General features: G+C 47.8%; 1 protein-coding gene across 3 annotated transcripts in view; it reads left to right on the top strand.

The window, feature by feature from the left end:
• The window catches only part of RNF17 (ring finger protein 17), a 207,735-nt gene that overhangs the window by 79,459 nt on the left and 106,743 nt on the right, over window positions 1-21,533 (top strand). For all 3 annotated transcript variants that reach the window (XM_034758815.1, XM_034758813.1, XM_034758812.1), the window contains 5 exons: window positions 788-959; window positions 2,157-2,344; window positions 3,316-3,454; window positions 5,004-5,157; window positions 6,058-6,173. In XM_034758815.1, the coding sequence (XP_034614706.1) occupies window positions 788-959; window positions 2,157-2,344; window positions 3,316-3,454; window positions 5,004-5,157; window positions 6,058-6,173 (769 nt within the window). The remainder of the gene's footprint in view (window positions 1-787; window positions 960-2,156; window positions 2,345-3,315; window positions 3,455-5,003; window positions 5,158-6,057; window positions 6,174-21,533) is intronic.

Here is a 21,533-nt window from a genome sequence, read left to right as displayed (position 1 = left end):
TAAANTCTCTGGCCAGGAGGGATTTTATAGTACTGTACACAGGACAGCTGTTACCCTTCCCTTTATAGTTATGACAGGGGAACTAGCAACCTTTTAATAACCCTGTTTCCTTTCCAAAATTCCTCCCATATGTCTGCGTCAGACTTTTCTATACCTCTTCTTTTCAGTGAGGTACCAGGCAATCATTGCAGAATGGTTGGCTGAATCTAAAGGAAAAAGTATTTCACAGAGTCTTATAGTACTGTCAGGTGCAAATTCCAATTAACAGTCCTGATGGATCGAATAAAGAGCAGCAAAGATTCAGCCATCTTCATGAATCATCGCATCATGTTCTGAGCATTAACTGATAACACAGTACCACCAGTTGAGGGTCACAATTTAACTTTGGGGGATGCATGTTTGACATGCCTGTGCGAAAGTATAATTTTAAAAAGTTGATTTTTAAACACTTTCTAAAATATAGATCTAAATAATTGTTCTAGGTTTGTCATGTTTGTGGGAGCAAAGGCTTTTGAATGATACCCAACTTGATTCATTTCCAACAACACTGTATTATCAAAATTTCCCCCAACCAGAGGACTTGGAGTTGGGAGCTGAGGGGAAAGGGAGAGCAAGTCCTCGCTGTCATACCCTAGAGGGTGACATCATTGAAATTATGATTCTGTAGATTTTTATGAATCAAATGAAACCTCTTTATTTTTCGATCAACAACTGCCCACGGAATTACACATGCTCCCACACTATGCTGCATTTTTGTGCTATCATTGTTTATTTATATTCCCACTAGGATTGGTGGTGTCCCTGTGATGAGGCCAGAACAAGTTGCTCTACAGAACTTAGTGGTAAATGACTTGTGTATGTTTATCAGGAAGCCTGATCCATATATAGAGGCACAGCTCTGGGATATTCCTCCGTTAGCAGTGCAGTGCTCGCTGAAGGACATAGTTCCCAAAAACTCAGTAAGTAAGCACTATTTGTACAGTTTAAGAAAAAAATTCATTTGGGTTTTTTATTATGCAAGTTAAAATTAGTCCTATTTTCGCGACTTTCCAAATACCCCAAAAAAACCATAAGGAGAATTCAGAGGTATACAGCAATTTTATCAAGTCATATATTAAAAAGATAGTATCAGAGGGATAGCCGTGTTAGTCTGAATCTGTAAAAAGCAACAGAGGGTCCTGTGGCACCTTTGAGACTAACAGAAGTACTGGGAGCATAAGCTTTCGTGGGTAAGAACCTCACTTCTTCAGATGCAAGTAATGGAAATCTCCAGAGGCAGGTATAAATCAGTGTAGAGATAACGAGGTTAGTTCAATCAGGGAGGGTGAGGTGCTCTGCTAGCAGTTGAGGTGTGAACACCAAGGGAGGAGAAACTGTTTCTGTGGTTGGATAGCCGTTCACAGTCTTTGTTTAATCCTGATCTGATGGTGTCAAATTTGCAAATGAACTTGAGCTCAGCAGTTTCTCTGTGGAGTCTGGTCCTGAAGTTTTTTTGCTGTAAGTTGGCTACCTTTACATCTGCTATTGTGTGGCCAGGGAGGTTGAAGTGTTCTCCTACAGGTTTTTGTATATTGCCATTCCTGATATCTGACTTGTGTCCATTTATCCTCTTGCGTAGTGAGGTCCTGAGGTCCCTTCCAACCCTGACATTCTATTATTTGGAGGCTTGAGGTCAAATTAAAAAGCATAGTTTGACCGAACTATGACAACTGGGTACCAAACAGTTTGCAAGTAAATTCCAAAGAAGAAGAATAAGTTTATGGTGGTTCAAGAGGGGAAAATGATATTTAATTAACTGAAATTAAGAAAGTGAGAATTTTAATTTGAATATCGGGAATATCAAATAGTGAAATCTTAGGATGGGGAATAGTCTACAAAAGGAAGTGATGAAAAGACCGTTGCTGGAGCCATTTAAAACTAGGCCTGAAAAGAAACGCTAGAAAATATACCATAGAGAGCAATTCTGCACTGCAAAGGTTATGGATTCGAAGGTCTAGTGGGTCTTTTCAATGTTTAAGTTCTGTGTCTGACATCCTGGCTCCATTGATGTCACTGGGAGTTTTGCCACTAACTTCAGTGGAGTTGAGATTTCATTCTGAGTGTGATGGTTTTTGTTTTTATGATCCTTAAGAACACTTTTTCCCCCCCCCAAACAGAATGAAGGTTGGGGGGAAGAAGTTAAGACCAATTTTTTGAGAATGGTAAATAACAAAGCTGTTCTAATGGAAGTATTCAGAGAAGAGGATGGTGTGCTCATTGTAGATCTGAAGAAACCTCCAGTTAATAAAATGAGTGACATGCCAGTATCTCTTAAGGATGCTTTAGTTTTTACAGAGTTAGCAAGGTATGTGTCATCTTAAAAGAACTTTAAGCATTTATATTTTTTAAAAATACACAAAATTAAAGTAATCTAGTTTACATTCTATAAATTGCTACTGGTGCTAGCATGGTTTGTTTCTGTAGTTGTAAATAGCTTCCAAATTTTTTTCACCTTGGAATGATTGCATTCACATATGTGGTGTCATACCCATTTTGATGGCACAAAACCTCATTTGGATAACTGGGTTCTAATTGCAACACAGAGGCACAGCAGAGTTGTCAGACTTGTACCTTAAGAAAAATTATTTCTAAGCTTTCGAATCATATTTTTTATTATAACACATAAATTGACACAAGAAACAGCTAAAATACATCACTGTGAGTTTGACTACCTTGAAGTGTTTCTGATTTTGTTTTTCTTTGTGAATGTTTAGTGGTCATTAAAATAAGGATTTTTTCTTTTTTTTAAGAAAAAGGGATATGAGAGGGGAAGATAAATGGAAGATGCCTTATCCACTATTCCCGCAAATACCTTGCTGCAGTAATAATTATCTCTTAATGAACAAGGGAAAGGAAACATTTAAAGGAACAATTTTTTATTCTAAGTAGTAAAGGCAAGCCTGTAGCTTCTAACCTAATTAAATAATGTAAACACACACTATTGCCTAAAAACAATGAGTAAAAGATAGTTTGGAAAGCTTTAAAGGAGCAGCAATCACATATACCCCACAGTATGTCTCACTTTTGGGGTAACTCACTGTTATTGGAAAAGAGGAAATTGGCTGAACAGCACTACAAACAGCAAAGTTCAAGAGCAGTTCATACGAGGCAGTACTGTAACAGCTAACAATCCATGAAATTACTAGCTAATCCAGATGATTACTAAGTTTTTTAATAAAAGGTCCATTAGGCCTTTCATAGAAAATTTCACACGAAAATGCCGTTCATCCACAAGTGGCTTTGACAGAACTGATTCACAACCATTATTCTCACTAGGTTTCGATCACAGCTTCCTAGTCAACCGGAAAATAATATGGCATTGCAATATTGTCCACCCACATTGCCACAAGAAATGACAGAAGTCTCCATTGTCGTTTGTCACATCAATAGTCCTAGTGATTTCTACCTTCAGTTGGTAAGTATTTAGAAATATTGTATATTTAATTAAAATATTGATTAAAATTTCTGGGTTTTAAATAACCAAAAAATAAAACATTAAGCTGCCGAACAAGATATTAGACTTCTAATAATCTTAAGTTGCTACCCCTTCCCCCTGAAAAAATAAAGTTCTAGTCCGTTTTCTTATCCCCACCTATAATATAGAAACTTTCTAGGTATATGTACAGTGTCTAGCACAATGGGATTCTGAGCCTAAATAATATTATAATAAAGGGGGAAATGAGGAGATATTCATTGTGGCACCATACCACGTTCATAAACAGCTCATCTTGCTAGCCAGGGTGTTTCTTCCTCCTTCCCTCCCACCCAAGTGGGGGATAGGGGGATCTCAAGCAGGAGCTGCTGGGGCAATGCTGTACATGCTTCTCCTGGCTCGCTCTCTTCTCCTCCCCCTCCTCCATGGCCTGTATATGTGTGCACGGGAGAGTGGGGAGGTGTTGCCGCTTTCTCATTCCCTTTCTTCCTCACAGCATGGGGAAGGAGGGTGGATATTTCACATTATCTGAGTACTAGAGCCTATTCTACGCACTCCTGCTGCCACTAGACAGCAGGGTTCATGATGGGCTGACTGGTTGGCTCTTGCCTACTTGAGGGGGGTGCTTCTGTTTGCTGCTGGCGAGTAGCCATTTTGGTCTCTGTTCCAGTCCCACCTTTCCCCACCCTTGTCCAAAGTGCTAGATCTCTTACAATCCAAGAAACTCAGCTGATCACCAAATTTTGTTTGAGGTCTGGAAGGGATTTTTCCTTTATGGCAAAATTGGCAAACTGCTGTTGGTTTTTTTCACCTTTCATCTGGCATCTTGGAGGTCTGGTCTTAGGGTTTAAGTTACATTTGTCGCAATTTTGGTGAGTTCCATGCAGTTGGTGGGTTTAAAAAGGGTTCAGTGTGAGGTCCTTGTAACCCAGTGGGCTCAAGAGCACAACTTTGCATAGTAAGGAGGTATAATGGCGTGGTACATGGCTCCCTTCATCTTTCCTACCCCCTGCATGGAGGAGAACAATTTGGAACTCTGGCTTCCAGCCAGAATCCTTGGGTGGTCCTGAGGATGTAGAGGGGGCATTAACCTCATACTCATAGGTTTGTAGAGCCCAGGGCCATTGGTTCCTAGATGAAATCCTCACTGTAACATAACTGCTGAGTAGCTTAGATAGTAGATCTCTATTGGTTAATTGTTTTAATAAAGTTTTGGTCTCTATTTAACCATTCAATGGTAATGTCTGTCTGTTTCTGTCTACATCAATTAAGTTCATCACACAAAGTGTGGTATTAGAGAATAGCCTACAAAATCTCCTTTGATAGTAGATTTAAACAGTGTAGTATTCAAAAACTTGAACATTGGTTAGTACACTTACACTTTTTGTGACAGTCATTGCTTTTTGTGGCCTTTTGAGTTCAAACTCTTTTTTGGAATTGCATACCACAAGTCCCAAAACATTCTGAATGTCTGTGGCTTATTCTGATGTGTAAGTTACTGTAGTATTAGGTTTTTGTTTCATTATTTTAGATAGAAAGTCTGGACTTTTTAGTTCTCCTGAAGAAAATTGAGGAAGTATATAAAAATGATGATGGAGAAAATCTGGAAATTCTTTGTCCTGTTCAAGGCCAAACCTGTGTAGCGAAGTTTGAAGATGGAGTTTGGTACAGAGCAAAAGTTACTGGTAAGTATGTTAGTTACTGATTATCTAATTGTGGTGTTCAGTCAAATAATTGGAAGCGGCATTTGGTCGGAACTTGAATAATAAATAATAGTCATTTTTATTGCTGCAAAAGTTAGTAATAAAGACCAATACTAATAGTCAACTTTATAACCTTATAAACTACGTTTGATATTATTTTCTTTTGTTTTGCTAATTTGCTATTAGTAATTTGTTTTACATATTATAAGGTATTATAGATGGAACAAAAACATGTATATGCATTTACAGTAGAATTTCAATAACAAACATAATCATAATTGTCATTGTATATAGAGCCCAATCTTCTGCAGTGCCCAGTCTCTGGGTATAACAGATATAGAAGAGCCACAAAAATATTATGGTTGCAGTGCTCTGATACTGGGAGCAGCTGGTGGCCAGTTTGTCCCACTGTCATTGTTTGAGGCTGATTTGAATTACATCTCAGCTACTATTTATTTATTTGTATTACCATAGCACCTAAGAGATGTAGTCATGATCCAGGACCCCACTGTGCTCGGCACTGATATGATCCCCAAAGGGCCATCTGCTAGCTAGGAATCATCTAAGCAGTGTTTTTCGGCCACATGCCTGGCCTACCCCATACATAAGAAATGTGAGAGGCTGGTATTAGGACCAACTATTAACACTTTACCCAGTGATTTTCCTTGATTTGAGGGAATTTTGGCTGGCTGTTAAAGGCTGTAGCAGCTTTGCTGATTTGGGATCTAAACTGTTTCAGAATGTGGTACTTTATGCATACACAGTGTATGTGTATATCTGTCTTTGAAATTCTGGCCATTGATGTTTAGTATATACTTGATGATAGTTACAAGTGTTAATGACTTCTGATTTGTTTACCTGATATTGAAATGTTTTCTGAAGGACTGCCAGGGCATCAAGAAGTTGAAGTTAAATACGTTGACTTTGGCAACACTGCCAAAATAACTCTTAAAGACATGCGTAAAATTAAAGAAGAGTTTTTGAGCCCTCCAGAAAAGGTAAGTTTTTATTTTTATTATTATTATTATTATTATTTGCATGAATTGAAAAGCTTAAAATTTAGAATCTCAAGGATTTCCTTTGTTATGATATTAATGTAAGTAAAGACCAAATTATTGAAGTCAGAAATCTTAGGGTGTTTTTTTTTTTTTTTTTTTTTTTTTTTTTTTTATTTTAAATGCTTTATAAATTTTTTTTATTAATTATTTTAGATATTTTTTGTTTTTTTTTTTTTTTTTTTTTTTTTTTTTTTTTTAAATTTAAATGCACTATAATGTTTTTATAAAAATGCTTTGGATACAAGTGAGATGAAAAGTTTGCACTTATATTTGTTTTTTATGTCACTAGCCTTAAAATTAATTCAGATGTTTTAATATCAAAGTCAATTTTCAAAGACCCTCACTTGTTCTACAGCAACACTCAGCTCAATTTTGTTTGCTTTCACTAGTTTCAGAAAATTATCCCATATCTGCTAAAGCACTCTTTAAATATATGTCCTGAATTTTGGTGGAGGAAAATGTTTTTAAGGGTTTTTATGCTCTCTGATGTTTAAGGGTCTTTTCAGCAAGGGAGAAATCGACAATGCAGGGGAACAGCAAAACTGACAATACACAAAGTGTTATCAAATACATAATGTAAAAAAAACTGGAAGAAGAAAGGGAAATGTTCTAACGTTTAATTATAGTAATTTTGGGGGGGTGTTGTGAGTACACAAGTTTTCAGACAGAAATGTGATTTTTTTTTTTCACGTTTGTGTCTCTTAAACCATTATAGGGTGCACAGGTAACAACTCCTATTGTTAAGCTTGCCAACACTTTGTGTTACAACCAACTGAAAATAGGGTCCTATACCTTTGCCAAACTTTTAGGCAAAACTTTTTGAGGGATGTTTCAGCTAAAATGATTTGTTTCTGAGAATGAGGTTGGGGAAAATGTTTTGCTAGAGACAAAATATTCGTATGTCCCTTTTGTTGAGACGCTCTAGTGCCTCCAAGCTTTGGAACGGGGGTAGGGGGGACGAAGTGTTAGCATGCCTTTTACATCTGTGATAGTTTGCCCAAATCTGGTTTAGTTGTAAGACTCTGAAAAATTTCAGGGCACTTATTCTCAATAGAGACTTGATAGAGTTTGGCAGCTAAGTTCTCTGATGCAAAAGGCTGCAGAGTAAAAGGAAAAAAAGGTTCTATAATCACTAGAGCAGATTCTCCCACCAAATCTGGAATTGAACTCATTATTCTTCTTCGAGTGATTGCTCCTGTGTATTCGACAGTAGGTGTGCATGCTCGCCATGTGCACTGGTGCTGGAAGGTTTTCTGTTAGCAGTACCCGTACTGAGGAAGCACCGCGCAACCCCTAGAGTGGGGCCTGTATATCGTGCTTTAAGGGGAGCCACGGGCTCCCCCCATCCTCAGTTCCTTCTTGCTGCCAGTGAAGGTAGTCGGAACTTTGTGCTCCAGCTCTGCTGCAGCCCTTCTTCTCAACCTTAATGGTACCGTTTGTGGATCGTCCTTCAGTTAGAGTGGCTTCAAATCGTGCAACTCCTGTCGCCGTTCTATGCCCAGGAGCGACCCTCACGCTGAGTGTCTTCGCTGCCTGGGTGAGTCTCACATTAGCGACCATTGCAAGATATGCAGGTCGTTCAAGCCAAGGACCAAGAAGAAGAGAGGCTTTAGACTTCGAGCTATCCTGATGGAGTCGGTGCTGACCCCGACGCCGGTACGCAGATTGGACTTGGTGCCGGCCGCCGCGTCATTGGTACATAGCGAGGCCCCTTCGACCAATCGGCACCGCTCTCCCTCCAAAAAGCAAGGGAAGGGCCCAGCCTCGCAACGACGCCGCAATAAGGATAAGGGGGAGGCTGGTCCTGTCTGGGCAGCTTTCGATCCCCCCTGGGCTCAAGAGCTCCAACTCACGTGGAGCGGAGCAGCTCGGTACTGTTGGCCCAGGCATCCCCACCGGTACGGATGCCGTCCATGCTGGAGGTGGTGCAGGCTGCGAAGAACATTATGTCTCTGCCCGTCCCAAGCTTACAAACAGGTACAGGTCGTAGGTCGCGAGGCAAGCCTCCTTTAGGTGCCCACCAGACCTCTCTGGGCAGCCGCAGTTCCCGTTCCGAGGATCGCTCCCTGAACCACTTGACGCACAGCGGCTGCTCTTCTGACAGCTCCCAGCCACCCTCTATGCTGGCCAGACCGTCCATGCCGCCGTTGAGACGGGAGTCGCGGGAACTCTCTGCACCGCCTGCCAGCGGGCGTAGGCATCAAGAGAGGCACCGGGAACGCTCACCTGTGAGGCATGGGTACCGGAGCCGCTCTCGATGGGACAGATGTCAGCGTTCCCATTCCAGCTCCCACTTGTCTGGACATCACGCCAGAAGCTCCCCTCGGGGCACCTTGGCGTCAGGGCACCGGGCTTCGCGTCGCCATCATGGGTACCGAAGTAGTTCGTCATGTGGGTGGTACCGCTCATCGACGTTGGGATCCTGATCCTGAGGGAGAAGACGCCACTCCTACTGCTCCCGTTGCACTGAGCGTTCTTCGGCGACCTTGGCCTCGGCACCCGTCCACCCATCCTCGGGACGCGTTGTTCCACCGGGACACACGTTGCCATCGCGCGCTCAGCCGAGCCAATGGCAGGGAACCCCATGGCAAGGGCAGTGGTGCCAGTGGGCACCGTGGCCATCAGTGCCAGCCCAAACGGAGGTCCATTCGGTCGCCGGAGCAATCCCAGGTTCCATTGGCCTCCTCTGGCCACCCACGGGAGAAGTCGGCGGGGCATGAGTCGGCAGACCCGCGCCAGGACTCTGACCTCGGCCTTAACGCCCTGGCACCAACCGAGGCACCCGGCTCCGTGCGGGCCCTCTCTCCAGCACCGGACAACACCATAACGGCGCCTCCGCCGTCGGTCCCGCAAGAGGACTTTAAGGCTCACCAGGACCTGCTAAAGCGGGTGACATCCATTCTCCAGCTGCAGGCTGAGGAGATGGAGGATCCGTCTGATTCCCTGTTTAACATCCTGTCCCCCTCGGCACCAGGCCGCATGGCCCTACCTCTGCACCAAGGTATTGCCAACATTTCGAACTCGCTGTGGCAAACTCCCACCTCCTTGGCCCCAATCTCAAAAAAGGTCAAGAGGAAATACTGTGTGCCGGCGAAGGACCATGAATATCTCTATTCTCACCCAGCACCCAACTCACTCGCAGTGGAATCGGTAAACCACAGAGAGAATCAGGGCCAGCCCGCGCCCACCCCCAAAAACAAAGATACCAGGAGACTGGACTCCTTTGGCAGAAGATTTTATTCGTCGGCTAGTTTCCAGCTTTGAGTAGCCAACCACCAGGCCTTACTGAGCAGGTACAACTTCAACCTATGGGAGTCTCTGCCTAAATTTGAGCTGCTCCTCCCGGACCGGGACAGGAAGGACTTCAAGGCTCTGGTGGAAGAGGGGTTGGCGGTAGCTAAAGCGGCCCTGCAAGCGGCGTCCGATGCTGCTGACACGGCGGCCTGCTCGATGGCTTCCGCTGTCGCCATGCGCAGGGCGTCATAGCTCCTGTTGTCCGGGCTGTTGACGGAGGCCCAATCTCTGATGCAGGACCTCCCGTTCGATGGCAAGGCACTCTTCGCGGACCAGATGACGTCAGGCTGCATGGGATGACGGGTTCCCACATCACCTTGCAGACCATGGGCCTCTACGTCCCTCCGGCTAAGGACAAGGCCAAATTGCTTCCGGCAGCTCAACCTGCGAGGAGCAGATATGAGCCCCCGTACAAAAGACCCAGAGACCAGAAGCGTTGGTCTCAGCGGCAGTCCCGCTCTAACCCGCAGCCTGGACCCTCTAAGGGCAAGAGGCAGGGAAAGAGGCGGTTTTGACTATTTGCAGGGGGGTACCGGGCCTGTTGCCAGGGAGACCCCCCGATTAATAAAGTTTGTGTTCTGCAACCAATTGTCTGCCTTCCTCGGGGCGTGGTCCCGCATAACTTTGGACCAGTGGGTCCTCAGTACCATTTCCAAGGGCTACGTGTTGCAGTTCACCTCACCCTCGCCAAATCACCCGCCCTTCATGATGGCCCCGGGGGATCCGGACCATGTCCGCCTCCTGCAACAGGAGGTGGATCGGCTGCTTCACCTGGTGGCAGTGGAAAGGGTACCGGTTCAGTTCCAGAGCAAAGGTTTCTACTCCTGATATTTCCTGATCCTAAAGGCAAAAGGGTGTCTCTGGCCTATTCTGGATCTGCGCGACCTTAACAGGTTCCTAACCCGTTCCAAGTTCCACATGGTGTCCCTGGCCTCTATTATCCCCTCCCTGGACCCGGCGGACTGGTATACGGCCCTGGATCTTCAGGATGGGTACTTTCACGTCCATATTTTTGAGGAGCACAGACGCTTCCTCCGATTCATGGTAGGGATGGACCACTACCAATTTGCGGTCCTCCCCTTTGGCCTATCTACGGCTCCCAGAGTCTTCACGAAATGTAAGTCCGTGGTGGCTGCCTACCTCAGGCGGGAGGGGGTACAAATCTTCCCTTACCTGGACGACTGGCTCCTCAAGGGGGAGTCTCGTTTTGAAGTGGAGTCCCACATGGAGCTGCTCCTCTCGACATGCGCCGATCTAGGCCTGGTCGTGAACGAGACCAAATCAACATTAGTGCCCGTTCAGCACACAGGGTTCATTGGGGCCCTGCTGGACTCCTCCAAGGCCACAGCCTCTCTTCCCCTGGACAGGTTCGAGCCCCTAAGGGGTCTCATCGCCTTGGTCACAACCTTCCCAGTGACTACGGCGAGGGCGTGTCTTTGGATTCTGGGACACATGGCGGCGTGCACTTACGTGGTCCGCCATGCCAGACTCTGTATGAGGATCCTCCAGGTATGGCTGGCCTCCCAGTTCTCCCAAGTGCGGGGACAGTCTGGACAAGGTTCTCACAGTTCCGTCCCATATACTGGGTTCCTTCCTATGGTGGTCCTCCCCGAGCAATATGCTGCAAGGGGTTCCCTTCAGGGAGGCCAACCCGTCCATAGATCTGATGTCCGATGCTTCGGACCTTGGCTGGGGAGCCCAAACGGGGGGCGTGCAAACCCAGGGAACGTGGTCGACCCCGGACTTGCCCCTTCACATAAATGTCAAGGAGCTCAGGGCGGTACGATTGGCGTGCTTGGCTTTCCTCACACACCTCTGCAGCAAGGTGGTCAGAGTCCTCATGGACCACATCGCCGCCATGTTCTATATCAACAGGCAAGGTGGGACTCGCTCTCTAGCCCTCTGACGGGAAGCCCTGAACCTGTGGGAGTTCTGTATAGCCCACGATATCTCCCTGAGGGCGGCTCACCTCCTGGGTGTCCGCAATACGCAAGCGGTCTGCCTCAGCAGGGTCTTCTCCCCCCAGTATGAGTGGTCGCTCCACTCGGAGATTGTTCACCGGCTCTTCCAAGAGTGGGGAGTTCCCCAGGTCGACCTGTTTGCAACCCGTCAGAACCGGCATTGCCCCCGGTTCCGCTGCAGGGGAGGGGTGGGGGAAGGCGCAATCTCCGATGCGTTCCTCCTGAGCTGGTCAGGACAGCTCCTCTGTGCCATTCCCCTGTTCCCCCTCATCACCAAGGTCCTTCAGAAGGTGAAAGTGGACAAATCGAAAGTCATTCTCATAGCCCCGGCGTTGGCCCGCCAGCACTGTTACGGGCCCCTCCTACGCCTCTTAGCGGCCCCCCTGAGGGCGCTGCTGCTCCGCCCGGACCTCCTCTCCCAGGACCGGGGGGCACCTCCTCCATCCCAATCTGGCCGTGCTCCACCTAACAGCATGGCTGCTCTGTGGCTGAATGAGGAGGAGAATAGGTGTTTGGAGCAGGTAAGGCGAGTCCTCCTGGAAAGCAGGAAGCCATCCATGCGTCGGACATACGTGGCAAAGTGGTCCAGGTTCGCCAGGTGGGTGAGTGAGCGGGGTGTGTCCCCCTCCGCTGCACCTCTCCAGTTCATCCTGGACTACCTCTTATTCTTTAGGGCCCCGGGACTGGCACCTGCCTCAGTCAGGATGCACCTGGCAGCCATATTGGCCTTTCACACGCCGGTGTAAGGCCACTTGGTCTTCTCCCACTCGATGACCTCCCGTTTCCTGAAGGGCCTTGACCGTTCGTTCCCATACGCTAGGCCCCCCATGCCACAATGGGACCTCAACCTGGTTTTGTCCCGTCTCATGGGGTCCCCCTTTAAACCTCTGGCCACGTGTTCCTGGTCGCACCTCTTGTGGAAGGTGGCCTTCCTTGTGGCGATCACGTCGCCCCGACGTGTCTCAGAGCTCAGGGCCTTAATCTCAGAACCCACCTATACTGTTTTTCATAGGGATAAAGTTCAGCTCTGCCCACACCCGACGTTCCTCCCAAAGGTGGTCTTCGCCTTCCATATGGAGCAGAGCATCTTCCTCCCCGTGCTCTATCCTAAGCCCCACTCCTCTAACCAGGAACGCCACCTCCACATGCTCGATGTGTGTAGGGCGTTGGCTTTTTATCTGGATTGGACTAAGCCGTTCCGGAAATCCTCTCAACTCTTTATTGCCTCGGCCGAGCGGGCAAAGGGGCAGCCTGTCTCCGCTCAACGGCTTTCCCGCTGGATCACCTCGTGCATATGCACGTGCTATGATCTGGCAGGGGTTCCCCCACCACCAATTGTCAGGGCACACTCTACGAGGGCTCAGGCCTCATCAGCTGCCTACGTCGCCCATGTCCCCATCCAGGACATTTGTAGGGTGGCCACTTGGGCCTCAGTTCACACATTTACTTCGCATTACGCGATCGTCTCCCAGTCTAGGGATGACGCCGGGTTCGGCAGGGCGGTACTTCGTCCCGAACCTTCGTGAACTCCCACCCACCTCCAGCATATATTGCTTGGAATCACCTACTGTGATCTCAAGCAATCACTCGAAGAAGAAAGGACAGTTACCTGTTCCATAACTGGTGTTCTTCGAGATGTGTTGCTCCTGTCTATTTCACACCCTGCCCTCTTTCCCCTCTGTCGGAGTTGTCCGGCAAGAAGGAACCGAGGGTGGGAGGAGCCCGTGGCTCCCCTTATAGCGTGATATACAGGTGCCACTCCAGGGGTCACCGTGGTGCTCCCCCAGTACGGGTACTGCTAAGGGAAAAACTTCCGGCACCGGTGCACGTGGCGAGCACGCACACCTACTGTGGAATAGACAAGAGCAACATCTCGAAGAATGCCAGTTACGGAACAGGTAACTGTCCTTTCCTGAGTCTCCGCATTCCTCTGCTATCTAGAAATAGCTGTGAAACCACTGGCAAACTGTGTCTCTCTCCATCCCCCTCAAGTGGCACGTCCATGCAGAAGATGACAGCCTTCTACTGCTATCTGCTACTCCACTAGTTCAAATGATCGAGAATTGTGGGATAAAACCATAAATTACATACAAAAAATAAAAGAACAGAAGGTTGCCAAGGCAATCATTCAAAAATTAGGAAATGCCAGAATTAAGGTTGCCAGTACAACCTTAATTTGGCTCATTTATGTGTGTGCATTGATACAATCTTTAATTATGTGATCACATATTTCTCCTAAGCCCCTCCCCTCTCAGCACCTAAGTCCAGACTGGAGGGACTTCATGTCACTACTTTCCAGGAGTCTGAGTATTTCTGTAGTGCTTAATTACAACAAATTTTCCTTTATTTACTTTTATTGAAGTTGATTATTTTTATAATAAGTGCCTGGTAATCATGATTACCATGGAATCCTCAATGGCTTTATCTTTTCTTAGTTATTACTATTATCATAGGTTTATTACGGGGGTTATATCCTTTCCCTGTAGGAGATCCATTGTGGGAGGCAATGAAAGCTTGTTTATATACATATAAAATTTCTAGATTCATCCTCAAAAGGTCAGAAGACCATTTTCATTACAGTTTGAATTCATTTTCAAGAACAAATATTAATATCTTTATTTTTCTCCCTAGACCATTTAATGACTGTTAAGTCAGTCATGTCTTGCTATTAAAATCACTGTAAAAGGGAATTGTCTCTGGCAAGAATTATCATAATTTAATCAGCCTGAGTCATGATCTTCCTCTAACAATGTTATCCTGTTTAGTTTTATGTTTACTTATTCATTGAACTTAAAGAACAGAAAGAACTTCGGTTACATCTTTCAGTGTTGATGATTATGATGTATAGTCTTGGATCAGTCTGAAAAATTGCAGAGAATTTAATTTTGTAGTTTATAAGAAAAGATGTGTATGTTCTTCTGACCTTTTGAGGCTGTTTCATCCAAAAGAAACTGAACAAACTCATGTATCTTACACCCATAGACGTTTTATATGTATATAAACAAGCTTTCATTGTCTCTCACAATGTATTTCCTAGACTAAACCTATTTTAATAGTAATAACTAAAAAAAGATAAAGCCATTGAGGATCCCAAGGTAATCACGATCACCAGGCACTTAATAGGGAAATAATAGACTTCAATAAAGTACATAAAAAGAAAAATCTCTTGTAATAAAGTGTTGCAGAAATACTCAAGACTCCCGGAAAGTAGTAGTTAGATATGCATATTACCCTGTAGATGAGAATTTAGGTAAGGAAAAAGTGCTTAGGAAATCAGCTTTTGGCTCTGAGGCACAATTTGGTCCTGGATCCTCCTTTTGCAACCCTTTTATCTAACAGATTTCTTTGTTTTCCATGCCAGTCCAGCAGGGTGGGGGCTTGTTGCAATATTTGAGGTCTAGGGAGCCTACCCCAATTGTGAACTTAATTGCTGTAAAGTGGCTGAAAGTTCATTAAAATGTTACAATAACCTATAACCATAACTGTTGATAGAAAAAGGTACAAACAAAAGACAGACTGGGTTAGTACATACAAAAAGGGCTACTGGTATAACTAAAGGATTGTGAAGGTTGTTTGTAAACAAGAGGAGAATGGAATTGGAAATTAATGGAACAAAATTGGTGTGTCAGAAATTAGGCTTAATTGGTGAACCAAAAAAATGAGGTGATGAGCTATTTTGCACATTGCTGCCTTTGGGATCCTTAAAAAGAGAGACTTTGGGGATCAAAATGGTGGAATTGACTCCTGGAGGATTCCCTCAGGAAAGTCCAATAGCCTCTGCAGACATTCCGTCCTTCATTGGTGATCCTCAGTCATTGTGACACTTAGACCTCAATGCATCAGTGGGGAAACCTGACAATTACTGCTGGACCGGTGGGGACCTCAGAGTGATACTTATGAGATCCTGCTCTGTCTTCCCTTTCCTCACTATCTTTCATCTATCCTCTCTTTGCTTTTGACCTGATCCTGAGACCAACTATTCCAGCATGACAAGATGACTGGCCAGCCTAGCCAGATATGCCCAGGACTGGTGAGAGAGTGGGGATCTGCCCAGATTAGCCACGTGATGTCCCAGACCAGAGAAGTGAGCTGGGGTCCAGAGCAACAGCTGTCGTGGCCAACCTGCCAGTCCTGGATGTCTGTCCATGACTGACTGACTTGCATCCTAAGAATGTTTAAAAAAAAAAAAAAAAAAAAAAGCCCCAAACCTGTTCTTCTTCAAGTGCTTGCTCATGTCCATTCCATTGTAGGTGTGTGTGTGTGTTACATGCACCGGTGCTGGAAGTTTATCCGTAGGGGACCGGCTCTGGCACCCTCTAGCGTGGTGTGCATATGCTGCAGTCTAAGGGGCGCCACTGGCTCCCCCCTCCCTTAGTTCCTTCTTACCACCAGTGACAGTGCTGGAACTGCTCCTTGCCTCAGGAAGCGTTACGTTACCCAGTGGTTTTCTTCTGCATAGTGTGTAAATAGTTGCTTAAGTGGTTCTTTTGTGTAGTAGTAGTAGTAGTTGTAGTTAACTTAGATAGTTCCCTATTGGGACTTTGCCCAGGGCCGGGGCATGCCCCATTCCCCGGGCTTTAAGCCGTGTGAGTGCTGTCCAAAGTCCATGCTGATTAGCAACCCGCATCAAAACTGCTTGAAGTGTCAGGGTGAAGCCCACCTCAGTGACAAGTGTCGAATCTGCAAGAGCTTCAAGCCAAGAACCAAAAAAGTGTGGGACATAAGGTTGAGAGTGCTCCTTGTGGAGTTGGCCCTTGGGCTAGTATCCGAGCTGCCAACGTCATCGAGTGCATTGGTGCGAAGTGCGCCTTCAGCATCAGGTTCCTGATGCCAGTCCCGGTACCGGTGAAGAGGCCTAAAAAGCACCCGGACAGAGGGCACTCCCCAGGTCCACGTGGAGTGAGGGCGAAGGCTGTGGAGGAGCACAGACCCTGAGGGACGGGCATTCCCAGCCAGACCTCCAATGGACCCATGGCCCACTCCACCTAGCGGAAAAGGTCTTCAGCTCTTGGAAGCTCTATACACCTTGGAGGCCTTCTAGGCAGCCAAAGACATTGTCTTTGCGGGTGCCACCAACACCTCACTCCAGCATGGTTGTCTCTAAGGGTTAGCCAGCACTGGGACCTGCACCGCGGTCCCAGTCAGTGCGACATTGGTCCCTAGCACTGAGGTGGTCAATGTCAAAGCGTCGCTCCCTGGGGACGCGCTTCTGACCTGCCCAGAGTGACCGGAGATCCCGGTATCATTCGTGGGAGGACTCACGGTATCAGTTCCCCATGGGATGGCGCCGCTCGCCCAAGAGCCGGCATGGGACTGAGGCACACCAGTCTCCAGACAGAAGACATCGCTCCCCAGGGCACAGGTCCCCAGTGGAGCCAGAACGTGGTAGATCCCTGGCATCGAGGGGGACATTGCTGCATCTGCGGTACCGATCGACTTAGTCTATGTGTCGTTCGTTGTCATCATGTTCCTAATCGCCAGACCATCGGTACTGCTCGAGGAGCTCTAGGCGTCGATTGCCAAATACCCGCCGTTGATCCGCCAAGCTCCGAGCAGCCGTCGTCGAGACTCTGAGACCCGGTACCGGTCCTCCTGTAGTGAGTGGCATGGAAGGCAACAGGAGGAGGACTCTGAAGCCTCATCAGTGCCACGGTGGTCCCTGAGGCGTCGCTCACCTCTTCAGACGAAGAGGAAGAGGCCTCAGGCCCTTTGAGACAGTCGCTCTCAGCCAAGCATGGAGGGTCTGCTCTGGTATTGCCAGCCGGTGCTTGGCCCCAGGGCCAGTGGTCTCCACCATGGCAGTTCTGGAACCTATAGGGGTTCCACAGACACTCGTCCAGAGCTCTGTGTCAGGCGGTTCAGACAGGAAATCGGTGACCATCTCCCACCCTCCCCCGGCATCGGACGTGGGGTCAGAGCGCGGTGCCCAGGAGCCCTCCTCTACTGGGGAGGAGACTAATCCAGAGGTGGAAGTTGCACCCACCCTTCCCCCTGCCTCATCATCGTCCTTGCCTGATGAGGCAGTGGCAGGACTGTCCCAGTCGATGTCTCTGGAGGAAGCTATGGCACACCAGGAGCTGTTTAAGAGGGTGGCAGCCAGCCTGGGCTTACAGATGGAGGAGTTAGTGGAACCCTCCAATGGTCTGTTTGACATCCTGGCCATGGTAGCTATGTACAGGAAGCGCCACCCTGGACAGGAGGGGGTGGTAAAGCTGATCAAAGCCCTCTGGCAAACCCCTTCCTCCCTCCTGCCCATTTCCAAGCAGGCAGAGAGGAAGTACTATGTCCCTGCTATGGGACCTGAATATTTATACACTCACCCTGCCCCAAACTCCCTCATGGTATCTGCGGTCAATGAGAGAGAGAGAGACAGGGACAACCTGACCCTACTCCCAAGAATAAAGATGGCAAGAGGCTTGACTTGTTTGGGAGGAAGGTTTATTCATCTGCCAGCCTCCAGGTCAGAGTGGCTAATCACCAGGCCTTCCTGGGCAGATATGATTTTAATGTTTGGCAGTCTATCACCAAGTTTGCATACGTGCTGCCCGAGGATTCCAAGATGGAGTTCCTGGCTATCCTTGAGAAGAGGAAAACAGTGTCAAGGGCCTTCCTCCAGACCGCATCAGATGCATCGGACTCACCCACGAAGTCCGTGGCCATGGTGGTGGTGATGAAGCAGGCATTGTGGCTGATGTCTTCTGGGCTGGCCACAGAACTCCAGCTCTCACTACAGGACCTCCCCTTTGATGGCCTGGCCCTGTTTGTGGAGCAAACAGACACAAAATTACATGGGCTACCCTTCGGTCCCTTGGCGTCTATATGCCAGCCCCTGGTAGAAAGAAGTTCAAGCCACAGCAACCTCATAGACCTCCCAGTCAGGTGAGATCAGAGCCCTATCATAAGAAGGGCAAGGGCTACACATGCCACCAGGGCCACCAATCTGGCTCAGCCTCGCAGTCAGGTTCATCCTGCTTCCCTCGAGGGAACAAGCGGGCATTTTGAGGGTGCGCCCAAAGGCAGTCTGTGAACTGGATCCTCCTCCTCTTTGTTTTGCCAACCACCTTTCTTTTTTCCTCCCCACTTGGACCGCAATAACTATGGACTGGTGGGTCCTCAGCACTGTGGCAGTGGGGTGTACCTGGCAGTTTATTTCTACCCTCCCTCCCTTGTCCCTCTGCAGGGACCCTTCTCACAAGCAGCTCCTCAGACAGGAGGTACAGGCCCTTCTACGAGTCACGGCTATGGAGGAAGTCCCTGTGCATCGAAAGGGGTTCTATTCCCAGTATTTTCTCATTCCAAAGGCCAAAGGCGGTGTCTGCCTTATTGTGGACCAGTGGGACCTCAATAGATATCTCAAGATGTTAAAGGTTTGCATGGTCTCCCTGACCTCCATCATCCCTCCCCTGGATCTGGGAGACTGGTATGCCGCTGTCGATTTGAAGGATGCCTATTTTCGTATATCAATATTCCAAAGGCACAGATGTTTCCTGGTGGGGGCAGTTCACTACCAGTTTATAGTGCTTCCCTTTGGCCTTGCAACGGCCCCAAGGGTGTTCACCAAATGCATGTCCGTGGTGGCCACTTACCTGAGATGTCGAGGTATCCAGATCTACCTGTACCTTGACGACTGGCTTGTCAAGGCCCGCTCCAAGTCCAGCGCAGTGTCAGAGTGCCGCAGGACTTGTGCCAAGCTCTGGGCCTGTTGATAAACGACCAAAAGTCCACGTTCTTCCCGGTCCAGAGGATAGAGTTCATCCACGCGGTGCTAGACTCTACTGACACCAGGGTGTTTCTACCACAGGACAGGTTTGAATCGATGTCAAAGCTAATGACCCACCTCTTCATGCACCGGATCACCACAGGAAGAGTCTGTGTCCGGCTTCTAGGCCTCATGGCAGCGTGCACCTATGTGGTCCACCAAGCAAGGCTCAAAATGTGGCCCCTCCAGCTGTGGCTGGCAAAGGCCTACTACCCGTCCAGCGATCACCTGGACAAGGTTGTTGTGATCCCATGCAGCATATTTACCTCCCTAAAGTGGTGGCCCAACCCAAAGGGGGTGATGGCAGGAGTGCCATTTGCAAATCCTCGGCCCGAGGTCTCGCTGCTATCGGATGCCTCAGACAGGATGCACATCCTGGGGCAATGTGAACCCAAGGAACTTGGTTCCCAGAGGAGTGTGCACTGCACATAAAAGCCAAAGAGCTCAGGGCCATCTGCCTAGCTTGCAGGGTCTTCCTCCCCCAGTTATCGGGTCAAGCGCTGTGAGCCCTGACAGACAACACAGCCTCCATGTTCTGTGTGGACAAGGGAGCGCACGATTATCGGCTCTTTGTCAGGAAGCCATCCGTCTGTGGGATTTCTGTACCCAGCATGGAATCCACATGAAGGCAGCGCATCTCCCTGGCATTCACAACACACTGGCGGACCACCTCAGCAGGTCCTTTTGCTCTCACCATGAGTGGGTGCTCCATCTCGAGGTCGCATGGATGATCTTCTACAGGTGGGGAGCTCCCCGAGTGGACCTGTTTGCCACCAAACAGAACAAGAAATATCAGTATTTCTGCTCCCTGCAGAGTCTAGGTGAGGGTGCCCTTTCAGACGCGTTTCTCCTGTCATGGGCAGAGGATCTGCTGCATGCTTTCCCGTCAATCCCTCTGTCGTCAGATGTTCGGCTGTGTGTGTTCTCCCTGTGTGCTGTTCCAGCTCTGCACAGATAGCTGGCACAGCAGACCTCGAGCAAACTGCACAATGACCACAAAATCTGTTAGGATGAGAAGGTGCCTGGCCAGGTTTATTGTTGACAAAGCATGGTAATAGCACCTGGCGGACTCTACGAGGATACTAAGACATGTATGCCCATGACAATGGATGCAGCTCAGTCAGTGGCGGGACTTTCAACTGCTCCCTAGGCTGACCAAAGACACTCCCTCTGAGATACATCTTGATACACAGATACAAACAAATTATGTATTGCCCCGATGTATCAGGGTGCCACTCATTGCCTTGTACGTGTTGATTTGATCAAAACATTTCTATTCATCATACTGTCATCCTGACCTTATCCTTAAGATGGGCCAGCATTATCTTTGGGGAATGTACTGGTATCGAAGTGTTCTGGTACCACCCTCCTGGAATGTGCTTGTGTGAGTGCCTTGTGCCTCACATTTCTTCGGAATATGTTTCTGCAATATCAGCCCTGTTCTTGCCAGATTCTGTGAGCAGAGCCTGCTTACATGGGCTTATGTTTCAGGCCCTCTTCTTACTACACCCTCTTATCAGCAGAGTCCTGTCAAAGATCAAGAGCAACAGGGACAAGGTCATGGTTGCCCTAGCGTGGCCTTGTCAACAGTGGTATGGCACACTCACGGACCACTCTGTGGCCACTTCCCAAACGCCCGGATCTCCTGTCCCAGGACCGTGGTCGGCTCCTGCACCCAAACCTTGCCCCGCTTCACCTTATGGCTTGGCTGCTGCGTGGCTAAACCCAGAGGGGCGGGCCTGCTCCAGTCAGGTGCAGCAGATTCTCTTGGAAAGTAGTAAGCCCTTAACTAGAGCTACATACCTGGCTAAATGGAAGTGGTTCTCCTGCTGGGCGGCGGAGAGGGATATCTGTCCAACCCAGTCGTCTCCCCAATTCATTCTGGATTACCTGCTCCAGCTGAAGAATCAGGGCCTTGCTTTTTCCTCCATCAATGTCCTTTTGGTGGCCATATCGGCGTTCCACCCACATGTTTAAGATCAGTCAGTGTTTTCACATGACATGATGGTCAGGTTCCTGAAGGGCCTGGAAAGGCTCTTTCCACCGATCAGAGACCTTGTTCCCCAATGGGATCTCAACCTGGTTCTCTTGAGGCTAACTGGCCTGCCCTTTGAGCCTTTGGCCTCATGCTCCCTCTCTCATGGAAGTTGGCTTTTCTGGTGGTCATTACCTCAGTGAGGAATGTCTCTGAACTGAGGGCCATCATGTTGGAGCCACCATATGCCGTCTTTTACAAAGACAAGGTACAACTGCGACCCCATCTGGCTTTTCTGCCCAAGGTGGTGT

The sequence above is a fragment of the Trachemys scripta genome, chromosome 1 (genome assembly GCF_013100865.1).
Source record: "Trachemys scripta elegans isolate TJP31775 chromosome 1, CAS_Tse_1.0, whole genome shotgun sequence".
NCBI classification, from domain to species: Eukaryota; Metazoa; Chordata; order Testudines; family Emydidae; genus Trachemys; species Trachemys scripta.
The sequence above is the reverse complement of the archived record's forward strand: the minus strand, read 5'-3'. Positions and strand labels throughout refer to the sequence as shown.